A 21,591-nucleotide genomic window follows, 5' to 3' on the forward strand; every position below is an offset into this window, starting at 1 on the left:
CAATGAGAAATAATTATAAAAATTGTCGTAAAATAATTAAGGACCACCAAAATATCAATCCCTCAATTAAAGATGATTAGTTTACAAAATTTATTACATACTAAAGTTTCCTTGAGGCGTGACTTCCTCTCAATAGCGCAATCGGAGATGAGCCTAAACAATCGGTTGGCGAGTAGTCATAAAGATTGTTAATCATCCAGCATCACAAACAAAAAATGAAAAATAAAATAAAATTACGCCACTGTTTATTAATTCCTAAAACTGAACTAGACGGGCTAACACTTTTTGCTTTAAAATATTAGGAGCAAAAATTTAAGAATTAAAAAGTAAAAAACTGTAACACACAAAGTTATGATGAGATTAATATGACCACTTCATTTTTAATTAGAATTTCATGTTCGAGCCCTAGAAATGAAGACATTACTAGTACGAACGACTCGCTCTTTAATAAGCCTCGCGTTGTGAATTCGATTTAGTCGGAGCCAGAGACCGAATATAAAACAAAAAAGTACATGAAGAAGAAAAATCAGTATTGTGCACCATATGGTACACTTCATAATTTAAAGAAAAGTCCAAGACATTGGTAAAAAGAAACGACCCCATTATCGACGACATTGACGCCCAAGACAAGTCTTCCATTTAAATCACAATATAAACAGACACAAATCAACCAATATGCCAACCAACACAAATTAAAACACATACACTTTCCCCTTTACCCCAAAAAAATACAGTTCCAATGGATCACAATATGTTCTTTCCAATCTTATACGCTCCTCTTCTACTAGCTTTATACATTATCACCAAGCATTTCATACGCAAATTCAAAAATCATCCACCAGCTCCATTTCTTGTTCTTCCTTTTATTGGCCATCTTTATCTCTTCAAGAAACCTCTTCAACGTACCTTAGCCAAAATCTCCAATCAACATGGCCCTGTTCTTCTCCTTCAATTCGGTTCTCGTAAAGTCCTTTTGGTTTCTTCACCTTCTGCATCAGAAGAGTGTTTTACCAAGAACGATATTATTTTCGCGAATCGTCCTCATTTAATGGCAGGGAAACATTTAGGATATAATTTTACTTCGTTGGCTTGGAGTTCTTATGGAGATCATTGGAGAAATCTAAGAAGGATCACTTCAGTTGAGATGTTTTCCACTCATCGTCTTCAAATGCTTCATGGAATTCGTGTTGATGAAGTGAAGTCTATGGTAAAGAGGCTTAATTCTTCTGCCATGGCTGAGAAATCTGTGGATATGAAGACTATGTTCTTTGAGTTGATGCTTAATGTCATGATGAGGACAATTGCTGGAAAAAGGTATGCTTAGCACATTTTTATTTACTTAGTGGTCGTTTGGTAGGTAGCCAAAATTATTTCGGGATTATCCGGGACTAATTTATCCCACCTTTTGAGATTATTTTATTTCATGAAAAAGATGGTATAAAATAATTTCGGGATAAGTGGGATAAGGTGGGATATCCCACCGTTGGGATTATGCTTCATTTTGTATCGTATTTGGTAGGAGGTATAAATTTATCTCCTACCAAACACGATACAAAAAATTAATGCTGGGATATCCCAACCTATACCGTGCACCAAACGACCCCTTAGGTGTACTTATTTCCGTGTGTCTGATTATTTTTCACGTGCCAAGCACATAAATCATAACGGGAAGGGGCTGAGGCGGATCTAGGATTTTATAACATGGTGCACCACTAAAGGAGAAAAAAAAGAAGTATCAAGTGGGAATTTATCCTTGCTCCTTCAGGTAAAAAACGTAGCATCAACTAACCAACCAAACGACCCCTTTAGGTAAATATATCGTTTTAGCCTTTTTGAAGCATGATTCCAGGCACTTCCAGCAGATAATATTAAATAAATTCTAGAAAATATATAAATAAAATATAATTTGGCGGAGAGACTTCACGGGTACCATAAATTGCCCTATAAATCCGTCCCTGGGAAGGGGCAAATCAACCAATAATGAAGTAAATTCAATTGAATCTCATACAAATAAGATAAAACCAATTTTTCTTTTTATATTTAAATTTTGAATATGCTTGACGTAAAGGAAGCTTCTAGCTTAGTTATAAAAAATGAATCAAAATTTGATTCAATTTTCGACTTCATCACTAGTAATGAGTGATGATGAGACTTAAACTTAAGATATTTGCGCTAAAACGTGTCTTTACCCTTATTAGCTTATAAAATTTAACCTGCTAGATAAAACATACTTTATTTACTTAATTATGTTTTGAACAGGTATTACGGAGAAAATGTGGAAGACATCGAAGAAGCTACGAGATTCAGGGAAATGGTGCAGGAGACTTTCAGGATTGGTGGCGCGACGAATGTCGGTGATTTTCTGCCAGCGTTGAAGTTGTTGGTGAGGAAATTGGAGAAGAGTTTAGTTGTGTTGCAACAGAACAGAGATGAGTTTATGCAGGATATGATAAAAAATTGCAGAAAGAGAATGGAGAAAGAAGGTACTGTTACTGATTCAGAGATTGAAGGGAATAAGAAATCATTGATTGAAGTATTGTTAACACTGCAAGAAAAGGAACCTGAATATTACAAAGATGAAATCATCAGAAGCCTTATGCTTGTAAGTTACTACTTCAATTTTGCATTAATCCTGAATTTTGATTTAATTTTAATCTCTGCCCTTAATTTGTTAAGTATAAGTTTTTTTTTCTTCCTTCTATAGATGTGATTTATGAAATGAAAACGGATTAATATGCTGCATTTAATTCATGGTTTGGTCAACAAGTTTAGTACAAAATTCACTTAAAAAAGGAAAAGAAAATAGTTAGAGAGAGAATTTAACTTCTATACAATGATACTATTACTCCGTATTAGGTTTTTTAAAGGAGAATCCTATACTTAAGAGTAACGGTCAGAATAAGTAAAATTAGTTACATGAAAAGTAAAACAAAAGAACCTTCAACTTACGGATTAAATTTACTTTAGTTACAAGTTTTGTGGCGAAAAAAACTGTAATCCCACTTTGGAAAGCAAGGATTTGGTGCAGCAAATCTATGATTAATAGCCTATTAGATGACAGTGGTCAAATAGATTTCCTTTTCTTAGAGAGATTAATTTAACTTAATCTATACAATGATACTATTACTCCATTTGTTTATATTAAGGTTTAAGATCTTAAAGGAGATCTTGAACCAAATTTTAATATTATTAAGAGGTATTTTGTATGGATAAATTTTTACCACCGCCTCAAACCCCCACCCCAAAACCAAAACCTCACCCACCACCAGTACAAACATCTCCATCGTTATTGACAAACATAATTTTTCTTTATCAAATAATATTTTTATTCTATTAAATTTGTATTTATTTTTTAATATTTAGTTACTTTTTTATTTGAATTGGATATATATTGTGTTTAAATAAAGAACCTTCAACTAGATACGTTTGATGTTTAAACATTTTAAGTTGTATTTTTCTTTACATAAAAATCCCACAAAGTTAAACCTATCAAAACATTCTCAATTCTTATATAATCTTACCAAATTAGCAAAAAAAACAAAATTGTAATCCCTAGAAAGCTTTTCTAAAAATGCAATATCAATTAATCAAATTTTACTTCAATAAAAATGAAAATTTAACATGAATAGTAATGTAACTACTCTTTAATATCTATGATATAAATAGCCTATTAGATGATGATTGGTGGTTAAAAATATTTCAAATACAAAATATCTCTTAAATTTTAATTTAAAAAGTTTTTCTTACCCCACTATGCTTTTGAAGGGTTTGATTTCAAAAGTTACAGGTTTTAACTATGGTTTGAAAAATCTAAGACAACTTTTCCTAAGACAACTTTTTCTCTATAATTGATTCAATCACTCAACCTAAATTGATATAGATGAAGCGCAAATGACGCCACTAAAATATGGCACCTGTTTATTGTTTTATCTCCACGTTACTATTAGGTGGTCCTGAGCTAGTGTACTGCCCACCACTTTAAATATTTATTCTCTATTCGCTTTCTGACTTATTGGGATATTTTAGTAGGTAATATCGTTGAAACGACAAGGCTGTATTTAATTGTATCAGTTTGAATTAAACACCTGTAGGGTCAAAAACAATTGTTCCGCATTTATTGTATGAAAATCTTATCAAGATTTTGTTTGGATTTGACATTCAAAAGTTGGATTAAGTTCTTTCTAGAAACAAAGGAGGGGGCAATGCTTGATATTTCTCGACTCTATCCTTGAGAGACAGTTGAACTAGCGACTCACGAATACTACAATCTGCAGGGTTGGACAAGTCAATAACTCGAAGGCGTTAGATCTGTTTCTTGAGAACTTCGCCTCTCTTTTTATTTATTTATTTTTCTAAAATTGAGTAACAAAATAAAAAAACATTTGAGTTAGTTATACATTCAGAACTAAAATATATTGTTAACTTTGTGTAAATATTTTTCACAACTCAGTGCATAAAACTGAAACACTTTTAATATTTGTAGGTTCTATTAGCAGCAGGGACTGATACTTCAGTTGGGACAATGGAATGGGCTTTATCTCTAATGTTAAACCACCCTGAAACTCTGAAGAAGGCACAAACTGAAATCGACGAACGCATAGGACATGAACGTTTAGTTGACGAGTCAGACATCAACAACCTACCTTACTTACGTTGTATAATAAACGAGACGTTCAGAATGTACCCTCCAGGACCTCTGTTAGTCCCTCACGAGTCGTCTGAGGAGACTACCGTGGGAGGCTACCGTGTACCTGGAGGCACAATGTTGCTTGTGAATTTGTGGGCTATTCACAATGATCCTAAGCTTTGGGATGAACCAAGAAAGTTTAAACCAGAAAGATTTGAAGGACTAGAAGGTGTTAGAGATGGGTACAAATTGATGCCTTTTGGTTCTGGAAGAAGGAGTTGTCCTGGTGAAGGATTGGCTGTTAGAATGGTTGCTTTGTCATTGGGATGTATTATTCAATGCTTTGATTGGCAAAGAATTGGCAATGAATTGGTTGATATGACTGAAGGAACTGGACTCACCTTGCCTAAAGCTCAACCCTTAGTGGCCAAGTGTAAGCCACGACCCGTAATGGCTAATCTTCTCTCTCAGATTTGAACACAATTGGTCTTGAACCACATGTTCAAACTAGAGTATTATTCATATTGGTCACTCTATATTAATGTACCAGTTTTGAAATATCTTATGCCTCAATGTAATCTTTGCTTAGTAAATTGAAACTGGCACTTCAAAAAAGAAAAGAAAAAAGGGCCTATTTGGCTATTTCCATTTACTAGATGATAATACTATGATAGGAGAGTGATAACATTTATTGCTCATAATTGGACGGGAAGTTTGATTCTTAAAGCAAAGTTGGAGGGTGTAATTTATGTACTCCATGATTATCACCCATTCCGATAGTATGCAGTAACATTCCTTGGAAAAGACTCTTGTCTTAACGCTCTTTGTTGCGCTTCAACAACCTTATAAACTGGACAAAGAAAAAGAAACAATCTTATCAATAGAGGGGCTAATTTTTGATGTTTTGCCCTGACCAGTTCCCTCATTGGCGTAGCTTACGAAGAAAATTTTACAAGTTTCTGTTTTCAATTTTTCATACTCCCTTTGTCCATTTTTTACTTGTTCTGTATTGACTGAACACACCTCTTAAGAAGTCATAAATAGAATGATAATTTTACTATATCAACCCTAATTATTACTTACTAAGTTATTTAATGATTGAAATCAATCAAACATACTTTAAAAGTTGTGCAACCACTAACAATTCATTGAAGTTTCCAACCCAATAATTAATAGTAAGGGTAAAACAAGTATATGAAATGGTAAATTATCTATTAATTTTTCAAACTGAGCAAGTAAAAATGGACATCAATTTTTAATATAGAGGATAAGTAAAAATAGACGGAAGGAGTATTGACAAGCACAAGAAAGCTAAAGCTACAAAGTAAAGAAACCTCTTTGTGTGCTATGAGCCATAATGAACATAGTTTATTAAGCTAGTATAATGATCTCATTTCCTTGTTAACACAGATCAATTTGGGCGTTAGTGGGAAATGTGGAAAAACAGAATTTAACCGGAGTTAGTGGAGTGAGCATTTTTTGTTTGCATCAAATAGTTAAGTCATAATACATAAACAAATCCTTATGTATTGTGGTTTGTCTAAGAGCATTTTTTGTTTGCATCAAATAGTTAACAAACTCCAACTATTAGAGTTAGTGGGAAATTGTGGAAAAGAAGAATTTAACAGAAACATCTTGAAAGTCCTGTCAAGTTCTAAACTTGCAACACAAAAAATTACACCAAATATAAAAAATAGCATAAACTACAAAAATTGCACCTTCAAATTAGTTCCAATTAAATCAATTTTTTTTAACATTTTCAATTATATCTAACAATCCGAGCTTGTTAAATATAAATGGAAACCAAAAAGTATAAACTTAAAGGACATATTCTACACAAAAGACAAGCAAATAGCATGTCCAATAAGAAACTATTTCCTATATATTAGACAAGTCTAGCTTAATTAAATCAATTGTAGCTATCCAGAAGAATATCTCAAAATCATTTGTAGCCAGCCATCCAGATGAATATCTCAATGGAATTCTCTTCCATTTACTTAGCTATTCCTATGTTTCTAGCACTGTATATCTTAACTCAACATGTCCTTCACAAGCTCCAAAAACTTCCACCATGTCCATTTCCAAATCTTCCAATAATTGGTCATCTTTACTTACTGAAAAATCCCATGCACAAGAATCTCTCAAAGCTCTCGAAAAAACACGGTCCAGTACTCTTTCTCCAGTTTGGCTCCCGAAAAGTCCTTATCGTTGCTTCTCCATCAGCAGCCGAAGAATGTCTATCCAAAAATGACATTATTTTTGCAAATCGTCCTCGGCTTATTGCTGGAAAACACTTTGGTCAAAACTACACTAGCCTTGCCTGGTCATCCTACAGTGACCATTGGCGAAACCTTAGACGTATAGCTTCTACTCAACTCTTATCATCATATCGCGTGCAAACTTTATCCGTTTTTAGAACTGATGAAGTTCATCTGATGATCCAACATCTAATTCAGAAGTGCAAGAACAATGATTCATATCAGAAGGTGGATATGAGGGGCATGTTGTTTGAGGTAACGTTCAATTCCATTACGAGGATGCTTGCTGGTAAAAGATTTTGCGGAGAAAGAGTTGTGGACTCCGAGGAAGCAACAACGTTTCAGGAGATTGTCGGAGAGCTAGTGAAAGTACTTGCAAAGTCAAGCAAACAGGAGTTCTTGCCATTCTTTCGTTGGTTTTCGTTGGAGGGGATTGAAAAGATGTGCGAAAATGCGCAGAGGAAAAGGGACGTTTTCGTGCAAAATTGGATAGAAGGATTTCGACAGATGAGGTCTAATAAGATAGAGGCAAATAAAGAAAACAGAGAGAGAACCATGATAGAGATCTTGCTATCACTACAAGAAACAGATCCTGAGTACTATACAGATGAAATGATCAGGGGCCTTATGATGGTAAGAATTCACAGTGTATACAATATATTCATCACTTCCTAACAGTGGCGGATTTAGGGGTGCAATCCAAACCCCCTTCGCCAAGAATTATACTCACTCAGTCCAAATTTACATGATGGTGTTTGACTAGGGCATGACGTTTAAGAATGAAAAAGAAACTTTTATTAAAATTTGTGCATGTTAAAACACAATGGATTCAATAAGTCATAGATATTTATGTGGCTATAAATATCTCACTTAGTATACGACCAGGCAAGGCTAAGTAAGGGGATTCAACATCTATTATATACAAAAAAAAAAAAAAAAAAGGTTACTTGGAACACGGAGTACTATATATACAAAAGTAAAGTTATTCTTTTTTTATATCGATGATGTTGAATCCCCTTGACTTATTCTGATGTTTACCTTTTTATATTTTGAATCCCCTTGGTGAAAGCTACTGCTTCGGGATGGATTATAATTGACTTGATAAGCTATTTGGCAGACACTTTTAACAGCTGCAAGTAACACCTCAGCAGATACAATGGAGTGGACAATGGCACATTTCCTAAACAACCCAGAAATCCTAGAAAAGGCAAGGGCTGAAATTAACAACGTTGTTGGACAACAACATTTGATCGATGAATCAGATGTCTCTCAGCTACATTACCTCAAGTCAACCATCATGGAGACACTAAGGATGCACCCAGTAGTCCCATTGCTCCTGCCACACGAATCATCCAAAGATTGCACGATCGGAGGTTTTCATGTCCCGCGAGGTACCCTGTTACTAGTGAATGTGTGGGCAATACACAACGATGAAAAGATTTGGGGTGATCCAGAAGTATTTAGGCCAGAAAGATTTGAACATATGGAGATGGGAAAAGACAATGGAAATCAGTTCAAGTGGTTGCCTTTTGGATCAGGGAGAAGGGGATGTCCTGGTGAAAACTTAGCCATGCGTATGATCGCGTTGGCACTGGGATCACTTATTCAGTGCTTTGAATGGGAAAGAAATGGTGATGAGAAAGAAGACATGATCGAATCGGGTGGTTTCACTGCACCTAAAGTTCGACCTTTGGTGGCTAATTTTCGTCCTCGACAAACAATTGTGCCTCTTCTTTCTCAAACTTGATTTGCACCTTCTGTAGAAAGTATGAACTTCTAGTACTTTCAATTTTGTTTAAATGGATCGACATGGTCAGTGAAAATCAAATGGCTGGTTGGAGTCATCTTTTGTGATTCTCATATAATGTATTTACTAAAGCTCTATCTGCTGTACAATTTAAGGAGTTTTTTTCCTAATTTTCATCCCCCTAGATTAACGGAAAGTAATAGGTTGTTTTTCACATTTGTTTATAAGTACTTCTTGTGCTCACGGCTAGCACATTTGTACCGACAAAGTATAAATCAAATGGTGCTTTGGCTGTTTGGCCTTTCCCTCATAGCAGGCATTTGCACATGGGGATATACTTCTTTCTCTTGTTAAATGAACTTCTAAAGCGAAAAAGAGATCAATAATTGGCATGAGTATTCGTTAATTTGATGGTCCTAGCCATGTTATCTCACCCTAAATCTGTTTAGAGTTTTTCTATTTTGTAAATTACTTTCCTCTAAATGAATCAGGTTAAGGAAAAGGAAGAAAGGGAGAAATAAAATAAAGAATACAGGAAAAGCCAAGAGGAGTGGTTCCTTCAACCATTAAAAGTACAGAAAGAAACAAGTAAGCTGTATCTCACACACACACACATATATATAGAATCAAGATGTACAAGCAAGAAGATACCATTGCTCCAAAAGACAAATGGTCTTGCGTCTTGCCTTTCGTCATCAATCAGCGACTCAATCATTCAAGGGCTCTCTTGCCACAAGTGGAACCAGGATTTGAAGTTTATGGTTTCTGACTTGCTATTGAAACCATAGTTTGTTTTAATTCTGCCCTTGCTTTCTGGGAGGTTTACCTTGTTAGGAGTAGCATTCGTTCTTGTTTTTTCACAAGGATAAATTCTAAAAGAATCATTTTCTAACTAACCAAAAAAAGGTTATGGATTAACAAATACACCTGGCCAGCAAAGACTTGCTTAATTTAGATAACACAAGTAGATAATATATATTCTTATCTAAGCTGCAAGGACATTAATTTAAGCCAGCATTGCTAAGACTACGTAATACCAGATATAGTACTAGAATATTGATTATCATCATCTTTTCTTTGTTAACAATCCATGGACAGTCTTATCTGTATTCCCCAGTGCTGTTCTTTGTTCTCTATATTATCAGCCATCATTTTCTTCACAAACTACAAAACCTTCCCACTAGCCCATTTCCAGCACGCCTTCCATTTGCCATCTCTACTTACTGGGTAAACCTTTCCACAGAGCCTGATGTGGCTATAATAGCACCTCATTATTTCGAAAAAAATAAGCATTTTAGATTCTGACTTGTTTATTCGTTCGTTGAAGTGAGTTGTGAGGAAATATAATGACAAGAACGAGAAAAAGTACTAGATGGTGGCGAAATTTACGTGCACAAAATAATGTATACCTGCAAAAATTGGACCTGCACAAAGCAGAGATAATAAAGAAAGGGAAAAGTGTTCAAAACACACTCTAACTTTGGCCGAAATTCTGCTATACTAGATGGGAGTCCTATGACCCCTGGACTATTTTTTGTGTATTATTGAGGGTATTATTGGTGACGTGGACTCAATAATACCCAATATTGAGGACTCACTTTTTTGTCCACGTCACCCAATAATACCTCAATAATACACCAAAAATAGTCGGGGGGTCATGGGACTCCCACAAGTTGGAGTGTTATAGCAATTTTGGAGTTGGAGTGTGTTTTGAATACTTCTCCCATAAAGAAACATACATGCCACTTTATGCGATGCCACATATATTGCCTTGTAAATTGGGGATATGAACTCATAATTGCTCGAGAGTTTCTTCCTCTCAAGGCTAAGAGTTCTTTGAGTCCAATTATTATGAAACTTCTTTGTGAAGTAATTTCAGTTCCCAGATCATTAACTATAGCCTCCGATCTGTTCTGTGTAAAATATTGTACACCAAAGACAACCAAAAAAGAAAGGAAAATGAACTCTTTATTATTAAGCATGAAAATAGCAGCTTATGTAACTCCATATGGCAGGAAAAGCATGAAAGTAACCATAATATTACAAGTGTTCAAATGTTGACAGAGGATAACGGTTCGTACATTGCATACAAGCAATATGCATTTTGTTCAAAAGACTCATCTACTAATATCAGACTATGGATAATAAAGCATGTTTAACATCAAGAACCCATTATCAGAAGAGAATCCGTGAATTTAAAATACTGAATCACTGATTAGTCTAGGAGGGGCATAGGTAACGTTAACCAAATGGCCACAGTAACTTATAACGCATCGGGGAGGGCAAATACCAGAACTCTTTCACATGATAATAGAAGACCAGGCCGGACCAGGGTAGTCCAAGTGTATAAAAGTCACTAAGAACCCATCTAAAACCAAACTGCTGACTTCACAGTTTGAATTGCGACTTCTTGACCACTAAGTTGTGTGATTAGAGATGAATATAAGATAGTCATACGTTTGATTTTCCTCCTTGACCAACTACCGTGCCTCTTTCTCAAATTTGATTTGCATTCTTCTGCCGAGAACTCTGTCAGGCAATAATAAAACCAAAAAAAGAGTGCACGAAAATTAGCCAAGGTGATCTTTCATGTGAAAGTTTAAGGTGTTCCTCCCTAATCCTCATCCCTTTAAATTAAGAGAGTGACATGTTATTTGTACATTTGTTTATATACACTGGATGTACTCGGAGCTTGCACGATTGCACTGGCAAAGCATAAATCAAATGGTTCTTTTGCATTCGCGTCTCTGGCTACACGTATTTCTCTCGTAAACTTCTTCTTAAGCGAATAAGAGTTAAGTAATTAGCAGAAAGTCCTTAATGTGATGGTCCGTTCCATGTTATCTCACGCTAAGCCTATTTAGAGTGTTTCTATAATAAAATACTTTCCTTCACTATATGAATTTGGTAAAGAAAAAAGGAAGAGAAGGAGAAATAAGAGAAATAATAATACACGAAAAGCCAAGTGGAATCAGTTTTTCGAGCAGACCTTGATTTCTGCTGTCTCATATTAAATGGATTACGTTGCTATCAGCCAGCAGTGACAATGCACGAACAAACAATAAAGGCTTAAAGAGAGAAAAGGTAAGATGTAGGAGTATCATATACCATAATATATATACAACGTCCAAATCAAGATGTAGGAGCAAGAAAATGCCATTGCTCCAGAAGATCCAAAAGGCCTTGCGTATTGCCCTGTGTCATAAATTAAATAATACTGACACAACCGATTCAAGGGCGGCCCTATTTCGGGGAGGTTCACTGTGTTAGTATTTAATTAAATTCCTTCTTGTTAAGTTCAGAAGGACAACTTTTAAAAATTAAGTTTTGACAACTAACCAAACTGATTATGGATTAAGCAACTACCTGGCCTAAAAAGACTTGTTGCTTTAATAGTTAACATAAGTAGATATAATATATCCCTGTCTAAGCTGCAAGGATCTTAATTCAAGCTAGCGTAGTTAAATCTAGATAAATCATCAGACATTATACTACAGTATTGCTGATTAATGATCCATGGACAGTCTTTATCTCTATTTTCTAGTGCTTTTCTTCGTTCTTTATATCATCAAACACCACAAGCTCTTATTTATTTATGTGGTAAGAGCAGCAACGAAGCTAGTCAGTACGTAAGCTGGTATTGTAATCCCATTTCCAGTTTGTTCACGGGTCAATATAGTGTAACAATCAGGGGCGGAGGTAGCTTTCATCATAGGTATTCAACATAACCTAGTAGCTTTGGCTCAAATCATGTATACAAATCCTGAGTAATATTCAGATGATTGATTCATCACAAGTATTAATATTATATGATGGTAAGAACAAAAACAGTAAATAAATAATTGCTCATCAATAAGCAATTTTACCAATTTGATATGCTATTTGGCAGACGCTTGAAGTAACACCTCAGCATAGGCCATTTGGAAGCGACGATTTTCACTGAGGGGGTTCAAAAATATAAAAAAAATAAACACGGGTCCAAAATCTACTATAAATACCAAAAAAAATAAAAAATTACCTCATATATACAGTGTTATTTTTCGCCGAAAGGGTTGAGCCCCTAAACTCCACCTGACTCCACCCCTAGCGGAGACGAGTCGACAATGGCTCAAAAAACAAGGATGTTCATTGACAACAATTGTTCGGTCGACGAATCCGATGTACATCAGCATCATTTCCTCAAAATATCACAATGGAAATATTGGGACCCATCTGCCTTTGGCCTCGAAATTATATTTGGAATTTGAAAAACACCTAAAATCATATTTTTACTTTTTTTATTTCCAATTTTTGCACATTCAAAAAAATAAATATTTTTTTGCAAAAATTATAACCAAACACAACTCCAACTTCAAAAAATTCAAATAAAGTGAAAAAAATATTTCATCCAAAGATGGTACAGTTGATTACTTGAAAGGTCAATCAACTAACTAAAAATGGGCAAGAAAATCATTTTTCTTTATTTTTTAATAAAAAATTAGTATTATGTTTTTATCATTTCATATATAAAGTTTCTTTAATTTTATAGTAGAAAAATCACTTTATTTTTGTCATTTCATATACAAAGTCACTCACCATACTCAGATGATATTTCCGGTCACTTAGCTAACGTGACAATATTTAATCGTTTCCAAATCACCACTTCACTTTAATTTTAAAATAGGGAAAACTACGTATATATACATTTAAGGAGAAATAAAACGTAACGATAGTTTTCCTTATTTACAAAACATAACGATATATTACAAAAACATGACGGATTTTCATATATTTTTCGTTTTTTTATTTTTTTTTCCAGAAAATATATATATTTTTTATAAAAAAAATATTTTTTTAAAAAAATATTTTTATTTTTTAAAAAAATAATTTTATATATATATTTTTAAATATTAATTTTTTTTTTTGTTCAATGGCTTAAAAAATTACCTCATATTCCTATGTATGAAAGTTGTATGAAATGTGTATGTGTTGCAAAATTTTTAATATAATTTTCATATACAAAATTTTGAGCGAAAACTTTAAGCCTTGAATATTGTATGAAAATTGTTACAATGTTGTTGTAGTTGTATTAATTTTCGTAAACCTAATATGAAATTTATATACAAACAATGTGAATGAAATTCTAAGTCTTGAGGAAGATATACACATTTCATACCATTCTCATGCATAAAATTTTAAGCATAATGTTTAAGCCTTGATCAAGATATACACATTTCATACGTTCTTCATACATAAAATTTGAGCTGAACTTTTAAGCCTTAGCAAGATATACATATTTCATACACAAAAATTTGAGCGATTATTTTAAGTCTTGAATGTTGTATCAAAGTTATATACAATGTTGTTGTAGTTGTATTAATTTCACAATCTAACATGAACTTTATACATGAAAATGTGAGCGAAATTTTAAGACATGAGCAAGATACAAATTTCATATTGTTTTCATACACACAATTTTGAGCGGATTTTTTAAGCCTTGAACGAGATATACACATTTCATACACTAAATTTTGAGCAAACTTTTTAAGTCTTGAGCGAGATATACACATTTCATACAACTTTCATACATAAGTTTTTGAGCAAAAAAAAAAAAATTAATTTTTAAAAAAAAAAAAAAAAAAATTTAAAATATAAAGCATGTTTTGTATAGGATTTTTAATGTTATGTTTTGTAAATATAAAACTATCGTCACGTTTCGTAAATATTTCTCCTTAAGATGTATATATATGTCAAAGACCCTTTTAAAAAAGCAGACATTTGACAAAATAGCCCGTAATCAAAAACCGACCAGCTAAATTTTTAAATTTAGAAAAATAAGGATTGTTTAATCCTATGAGGTGCGATTGATGGGATGAGTTTGAACGATGTGCTAGATTTAAGAAAACATGATTAATCAATCCTTTCACAATCTTGTTATGAACTATTTCTTCATTATCAAGATCATTGCTATAATCTACGTTCATTCTGTGTACGAACATATGACCTCTAAAATATTTTATTCAATACAATTAGTTCCTGAACCCCATGTATTTGTGTGGATCCTGTATTTGTATTGACAAATTCAGCAAATATATAAAAAATACTATTTGAGAATCCATTAATAAAGTGTGTTGTTAGTCCAGTGGCAACAATGAACTCTTAAAGCTTTGTTTTTTTTGGTCAAGGGTTCGAATCCCTTGGTCACCTGTAGGTCTTTGCTTTGTCTCTTTATTTTTTAAGTTTGAAATGGATTCCAAATCAAAATGCACCAATAGTCTGTCTCCTCCAAAAATTAACTGTCCCCCACCCCCTCTCTTTTCCCTGTCAAAATTCTAGCATATCGAGTATTTTAGTTTGAGATTCATCAGTCAAACATGTAGCTTTTTAATTATTTAAGTGAGATTAGTGATTTTAGCAACGGGAAAATATTGCCCCGTTAGTTAAATGAGCGAAAAAATCACTTGAGTGTATTGAGGGACTTTGTGATTGAAATAACAAAATTAAAGTAAGTTTTTCAAAACAAAGAAAAGTAACTTAACATGAAGAATAACTTTCTTGCGTGATTTCTATTGGTAGATTGATCTTTTGAATAATAAAAAATTGTAGCCCATGGTATGTTGCCCTCTTCCGCACACGGTGATTGAACAAGATTAACATTGACTGAGTCAGTGAGTAGAATATTACTCCCTCCGTCCCATAATAAGTGTCACCTTAGCCAAAAACACGCATATTAAGAAATCAATTGTGCAATGTAAAGTTTATTAAATTACCCCTATATAATAAAAACAAATTACTTTAACCTCTTGATTAGAGCATGCACAAGAAGCAAACCTTTTGACATTGGTAATCCAACAATACCAAGTTACTATGTTGCTTTTTAAATCATCATTTAGATGTTACTTTATTATCCAAGGGTAGAATTGAAAAAACCTAAGCAATTTATGTCTTGATTTTCTAAGATGACACTTATTATGGGATAAAAAATTTGGTTAAAGTGACACTTATTATGGGACGGAGGGAGTAGGAACTATAAATAAGATCTAGTCAAGAAATATACTTTTTTCTCGACATTAACTTGATTGGTCGGTTTAAATTCTAAGAAATTACAGTAATTAATGAAACAAATAAATGCATGCTTGGAAGCTTAAGAATTATGATGGCTGAATGGTTCTAGATTGATGATGTTCACATGACATGATGACAATCCTGTTAAAGTCTTCTATTCACTTAAATAAATTAATTATCTGGACCATTAATCTTCTAGATTAATTATAGTCACAACAATGCCTTAGCGAATTCCTTTTATTGACTAACCAAGACAAATAAGTACCTATTTCTATCCTATTTGCATAACACGCCCCTGATGCCTAGGTTTATGAACTTGTCATATTCAAATTTATTGCAATCTCCTTCAAGCTTGAATCAAGATTCATACATAGTAGTTACATTTTTTTGCGCGGATTGCCCTTCTTTTGGGGTGGTCTTTAAATTTTGCCCCTCATATTTGTAATCTTTAAATTATGCCCCTCATATTCTTTGGTCTTTAATTTTTGCCCTTCGCATTGCAACTCGAGCGTTCACGCGAGAAATCATGAGGTTACGAGTTCGAACCCCCGCTCAAGATAAATTAAAATAAAAATTGCAAGACAAGGTTTGGGTCGCGTGTATCCGGACCCAAAGATACACTTGTTAAAGGAATTGCCAAATTTACGGACGACCCGCATCTCGTATGCTATCGGGCGGACTTGACATAAGTATCTGGGCCCGACATAACTTTGGTAATTCTTAACAAGTTTATCGGGGTGGGGGCATACTTATGGGCAAACTTTTATGCGGACCGGATAAACGTGAAGGAATTACAAAGTTATGCGGACTAGGCATACTTATGCAGTTTGCCCATAAGGCATAAGTATGCGGTTGCATAACTTTGGTAATTCCTTCACAAGTGTATGTCGATGGGGGCATAGCGAAATTTAAACTCTGCCTTGCGAATTTTTTTTAAAATTTTGACTGTGTGGGAGGTCGAACCTGGAACCCATGGATTTTAACCGAAAGGCAAAATTTAAAGATTTCAACTATGAAAGGCAAAATTTAAAGACCACCCCAAAAGAAGGACAATTCGCACAAATTGCCCTAGTAGTTATTGTTGATAAAGTAATCAAACCATTAAGCTCAAGATGAATTAAGAGCCCGTTTGGATTGACTTATAAGTTCTTTTGAAAACAACTTATAAGCTATTTTCACTTTTTTTGAGTGTTTGATTGGTAGTTTAAAGCCATTTTGTGCTTAAAATAAACCCAAAAAAATAATTTAAATTTGTTTTGACTTATTTATCTAAAGCGGTGAAAATAATTTATAATTTGCTTTTTAAGCCCATCCAAACAGGCTCTAAATAACTCAATACAATAAATCTAACTCATTAAGAAAATATAAAAACTCTAGCAATCATCGTGTCCAGATCTCATAACCTGAGAAACAAGATAAGTCAAGGATAATAATAATCCAATATTCACCCAAAAGAACATAGAAATCAAGAAAGGAAAAGGGTAAGATTAAGAATGAACTCTAGAAAATAATCCAAGCTTCAAATCCTCTTTTATAATATACAAAAAATATATATTTGCCGGCTATAATTTTAGGCAACGACCATACAGCGTAAACACCCCCTAAAATATTGTGGAGGAATGGCTGAAAATACGAGTCTTTGGTATAGTTGGAGAGGTTGTTGAATATAATAAACAAAAGAGATGTAAACTTACAAGTAACATACTCTATGAAGTAAGAGATCGTTTTCCCATAAAACTCAATACTTAGCTCCTTCTACTTCTCCTATTAATTTAATTTAGTAGCCCTTTTTGCCTTCTCTTTATTTGACGTGATCACATGAATCAGATATAATTTGAGGATTATAACCTTAATAAAAAAAGGGGCGGGTGGGGGAGAAAAAAGAAAAAAGAAAAACAAGTTTACTTTCTTTTTTACCGCTATGCATGCATATGACAAATTGACATTTATCACCAAAACAAGTTTACTTTCTTTTTGTTATGATGCATATGACAAATTGACATTTATCACCGGTGATGTTAGGGGTCCCTACCATGTTATCTAAAATTAAATCTATTTAGGACTTTTTCAACCACGTAAGATGCTTCCGTCAAATAAATTAAATAAAGAAAGTGGAAAAAATGGAACAAAAAGAGAAATATAAAATAATAATAATACAGGAAAAGGCCAGCAGCGTTTGTTTTTCAACTGCACTAGATTTCTGCAGTCTCATATTAAATGGATTAGGTTCCTATCAACCAGTAACAGTACACAAACAAACAATGAACGTTTAAAGAAGAAAACGTAAGCTTAGCATATGACATTACAACGTTGAAATCAAGATGTAGAAGCAAGTAGAGTACCGCGGCCTCCCTTTCAAATGAAGCAGGTGAAAACTATAAGCAAATGAGGGTTTAAATTTCAATAGAAGCGAGGGGAGAAAAAAAAAAAACTTAGGTGATTTCTTTCCATCACACGTGTTGATGGAAGGTAGCAGTCACGATTCGTGAAGGGTGTTCAAAATTTAGTATATACGTATAACAAGCAATTTTTGTCCTACATATATAGTACTATAATTTTATATATCCACCCTTGAAGTGCAAATATACTTGAACACCTTGGTCATATGTGGTTGAAGTTCGGTCATACCAACAAAACTTACATTTGTTGCAACTTCAAACACATATTTTTGCAACTTCAGTCCCATATGTCTTAAGCTGATCCCAAAGTGGCTAAAGTGACAAAAAATTTGAACTTCACCTACAGCTTAAATAGTGTCCCAAAATCGGGTATTTGTTCACTTCAAGCTGTCCGTAAACTAACCTTCAGAAAGAAAAGATTAGAAGCAAGTAAAGGCCATTGCTCCAAAAATCCTATGTTGTCTAACCTGGACAAATGAACCTAAATTAGAGTACAGCCAGAAATTGCGTCTTGCCATTCGTCATCAATCATCCAAAGGTCCTCTTTATGGGATGTTTACTTTGTTAGTATTTAATTCCTTCTTGTTGGTTTACAAGGATAACTTTTCTATAATAAATAATTTTCTACAACTAACCTACATTATAGGGATTAACAAATACCTAGCCAGCAGAGACTTCTTGTCTAATTAACCAAGATTTAATAATATTATTCTTGTCTAAGATGCACAGATCTTAATACAAGCTAATAAAACTAGATAATTATCAGGCATAATACTACAATACTGAACATCTTCATCATTTCTTTTTAATGATCCATGGACAGCCTTTATCTGTATTTCCCAGTTCTGTTCTTTGCTCTTTATATCATCAGCCATCATTTTCTTCACAAGCTACAAAACCTTCCCCCTAGCCCATTTCCAACACTACCTTTCATTGGCCATCTCTACTTATTGGGTAAACCTTTCCACAGAGCCTTATTCAAAGTCTCGAATCGTTATGGTCCGGCAGTCTTTCTTCAGTTTGGCTCTCGGCCTGTCCTCCTAGTTTCATCACCTTCAGCAGCAGAAGAATGCTTTACCAAAAATGATATCATCTTTGCCAATCGCCCTGATTTTCTCAGTGGTAAGCATTTCGGGTACAATTTTACCAGCCTTGCCTGGTCCTCTTATGGAGAGCACTGGAGAAATCTTCGAAGAATTTCCTCTCTTGAAGTTCTATCTTCCTATAGAATTCAGACACTATCAAGCATCCGTTCTGATGAAATAAACTACCTGATTCGTAGACTCTTTCGAGTCTCCATAGAGAGTCCGGAAAAAATGGTGGAGATGAAATCATCTCTTTTTAACTTCACGTTCAATGTGATATCAAGAATGATTGCAGGAAAAAGATATTACGGAGAGAAAGTAGAGAACTCAAAAGAAGCTAACCTATTCCAGGATATATCAACAGATACGCTAGCCATTATTCCAAAGGCTAATATTTTGGATTTCTTGCCATTCATGAGGTGGTTTGGATTGCATAGTGTTGAGGAAAAGATGACGGAAATACAGGAGAAGAGAGATAACTTTATGCAAAACGAAATAGACGAGCATCGACGATCAAAGACCAGTGGCTCCTTTCCTTCAGCAGAGGTTGTGGCAGGGAAGAAGAAAACTATCATGGAAGTCTTGTTAGATTTACAGAAAACAGACCCCGAATACTACACAGATGAAACAATTAGAAACCTAATGTTGGTAAGACTATCAGACATCTATATGGTTTTTTGTATATGAAGATCCACTCAGAAGATTATTTTCAACATGCTTCACATGCTTTTGTTTGCATGTGCAAAGGTGTTCTTATAACTAGATTCTTTATTCTTAATGACCATTCATTGTTTTCTTTGCTTGTGTTATCTTGAGTTAATAATATGTTAAGCTCAGATGGAATTTGACACAAAGTGGTATACTGCTGGTGTTTCTTGGTCAAAAGACATGCTTAGATGAATCTAAATGCTTGTGTACCTAGATTGATATATACATAGTAATCTAGTATAGGTAGGTAATATTGACTATTTTAATTCTATTTGTGTTTTACGCTGGATATAGATCTTAAAATGAAAGCTATATTGGAACTTTCAAACTCATTAACCCTATAGTGTCTTTGCTTCTGTCTATATCTACTGTTCCTTTAAATGTTGTAGACTAGTTTATACACTTTGTTTTCTTATGCATGCAGGTCCTACTCCAAGCTGGATCAGATACTTCAGCTGTAACATTAGAATGGGCTTTTTCACACTTGCTTGACAATCCAAAAATTTTAAAGAAGGCACAGACTGAAATTGACAATCACGTTGGACAAGACCGCCTAATTGATGAATCCGATTTTGCTCAACTTCCTTACATCCGATGCATCATCAATGAGACATTGCGGATGCATCCAGCAGCCCCTTTACTTGTGCCTCACTTTTCATCAGAAGAGTGTAAGGTTGCAGGCTATCGAGTTCCGCGTGGAACAGTTCTATTAGTGAATGCATGGGGCATACATCATGACCCTAAGGTATGGGAGGACCCAGAAAAGTTCAATCCTGATAGATTTATAGGCTTTGAAGGTGTCAAAGAGGGCTGCAAGTTTATTCCATTTGGATCAGGTAGGAGGGGTTGCCCTGGTGAGAACCTAGCCATTCATGTCATTGGATTGGCACTGGGCTCACTTCTTCAATGCTTTCAGTGGGATAAGCGTAACAGGGAGATAATCGATATGAGTGAAGGGACTGGGTTCACACTTTCACCAAAGGTTCAGCCTCTACTGGCAAAATGTTCTCCACGACAAAACATGGTTAAACTTCTTTCTGAAATCTAATCCTAACCAAGATTCTAATAATGTATGCCATTACTTCCACATAAATAACTAAGCATTTAAGATCCAATTTTCTTATTCTATCATTCGGTGAGGAAACCTAATGCCAAGTACGAAAAACAAAGAAAGAAACGTACCTGCATAATTTACGCATTCAACGAATCCATTGGCTTGTAAAAATATGAATTCATTCTCCAGAGTTCCACCCTCTCATGGTGAAATTATCATGAATTAGGTTGGATAGCTGGCAGTTTCACTCTCCTAGAAAATGCTTATTTTATTTAGCCACAATCATATTCATACAGTAATTTTATCCCTTCTTTATGTTGGACCTTGTTTATTAATGTTGTTGCTTTGTCAAGTGTGTTGCAGAAAACTTTTCAATACAATCCTAATTGATAGCTCCAATTCATAGTTTTGTTATAGAGATACACAATATGCGGAAAATCTTTTTGTGACACCTTCCAACTTCTTACTGGGACAGTATTACTACAAAAGGCATCTGCAAGTGTTCAAAGGCACGTGTTTTGTTCATATTCCTGCAAAACTAGGAGAAAAATTGTCCCCAGTACACAGCACACAACCAAAAAAGAAAGAAGAGCAAACTATTTCTCGAAGCAAGAAATAGCGAAGCATCAGGAACACCATATGGCATAAGTTCTATGATAGTAACCATAA

At 34.2% G+C, this 21,591-nt stretch overlaps 3 protein-coding genes across 3 annotated transcripts; all 3 read left to right on the plus strand.

Annotated features, from left to right (window-relative positions):
* The first annotated feature begins 583 nt into the window (after window positions 1-583).
* On the plus strand, window positions 584-5,232 carry LOC132033440 (cytochrome P450 81Q32-like). Its single transcript, XM_059423417.1, has 3 exons — window positions 584-1,314; window positions 2,260-2,602; window positions 4,484-5,232. Exons 1-3 carry the CDS (start codon window positions 740-742, stop codon window positions 5,102-5,104), a joined length of 1,539 nt encoding a protein of 512 aa, XP_059279400.1. The 5' UTR covers window positions 584-739; the 3' UTR covers window positions 5,105-5,232.
* A 1,296-nt stretch (window positions 5,233-6,528) lies between these two features.
* LOC132033441 (cytochrome P450 81Q32-like) lies at window positions 6,529-8,816 on the plus strand. The gene is made up of 2 exons (XM_059423418.1): window positions 6,529-7,518; window positions 8,003-8,816. The coding sequence occupies exons 1-2, from the start codon at window positions 6,592-6,594 to the stop codon at window positions 8,630-8,632; spliced, it is 1,557 nt and encodes a 518-aa protein (XP_059279401.1). The 5' UTR covers window positions 6,529-6,591; the 3' UTR covers window positions 8,633-8,816.
* A 10,074-nt stretch (window positions 8,817-18,890) lies between these two features.
* LOC132033442 (cytochrome P450 81Q32-like) lies at window positions 18,891-21,204 on the plus strand. The gene is made up of 2 exons (XM_059423419.1): window positions 18,891-19,808; window positions 20,293-21,204. The coding sequence occupies exons 1-2, from the start codon at window positions 18,891-18,893 to the stop codon at window positions 20,914-20,916; spliced, it is 1,542 nt and encodes a 513-aa protein (XP_059279402.1). The 3' UTR covers window positions 20,917-21,204.
* Window positions 21,205-21,591: the final 387 nt, after the last annotated feature.

The sequence above is a fragment of the Lycium ferocissimum genome, chromosome 10, assembly GCF_029784015.1.
Source record: "Lycium ferocissimum isolate CSIRO_LF1 chromosome 10, AGI_CSIRO_Lferr_CH_V1, whole genome shotgun sequence".
NCBI lineage: Eukaryota > Viridiplantae > Streptophyta > Magnoliopsida > Solanales > Solanaceae > Lycium > Lycium ferocissimum.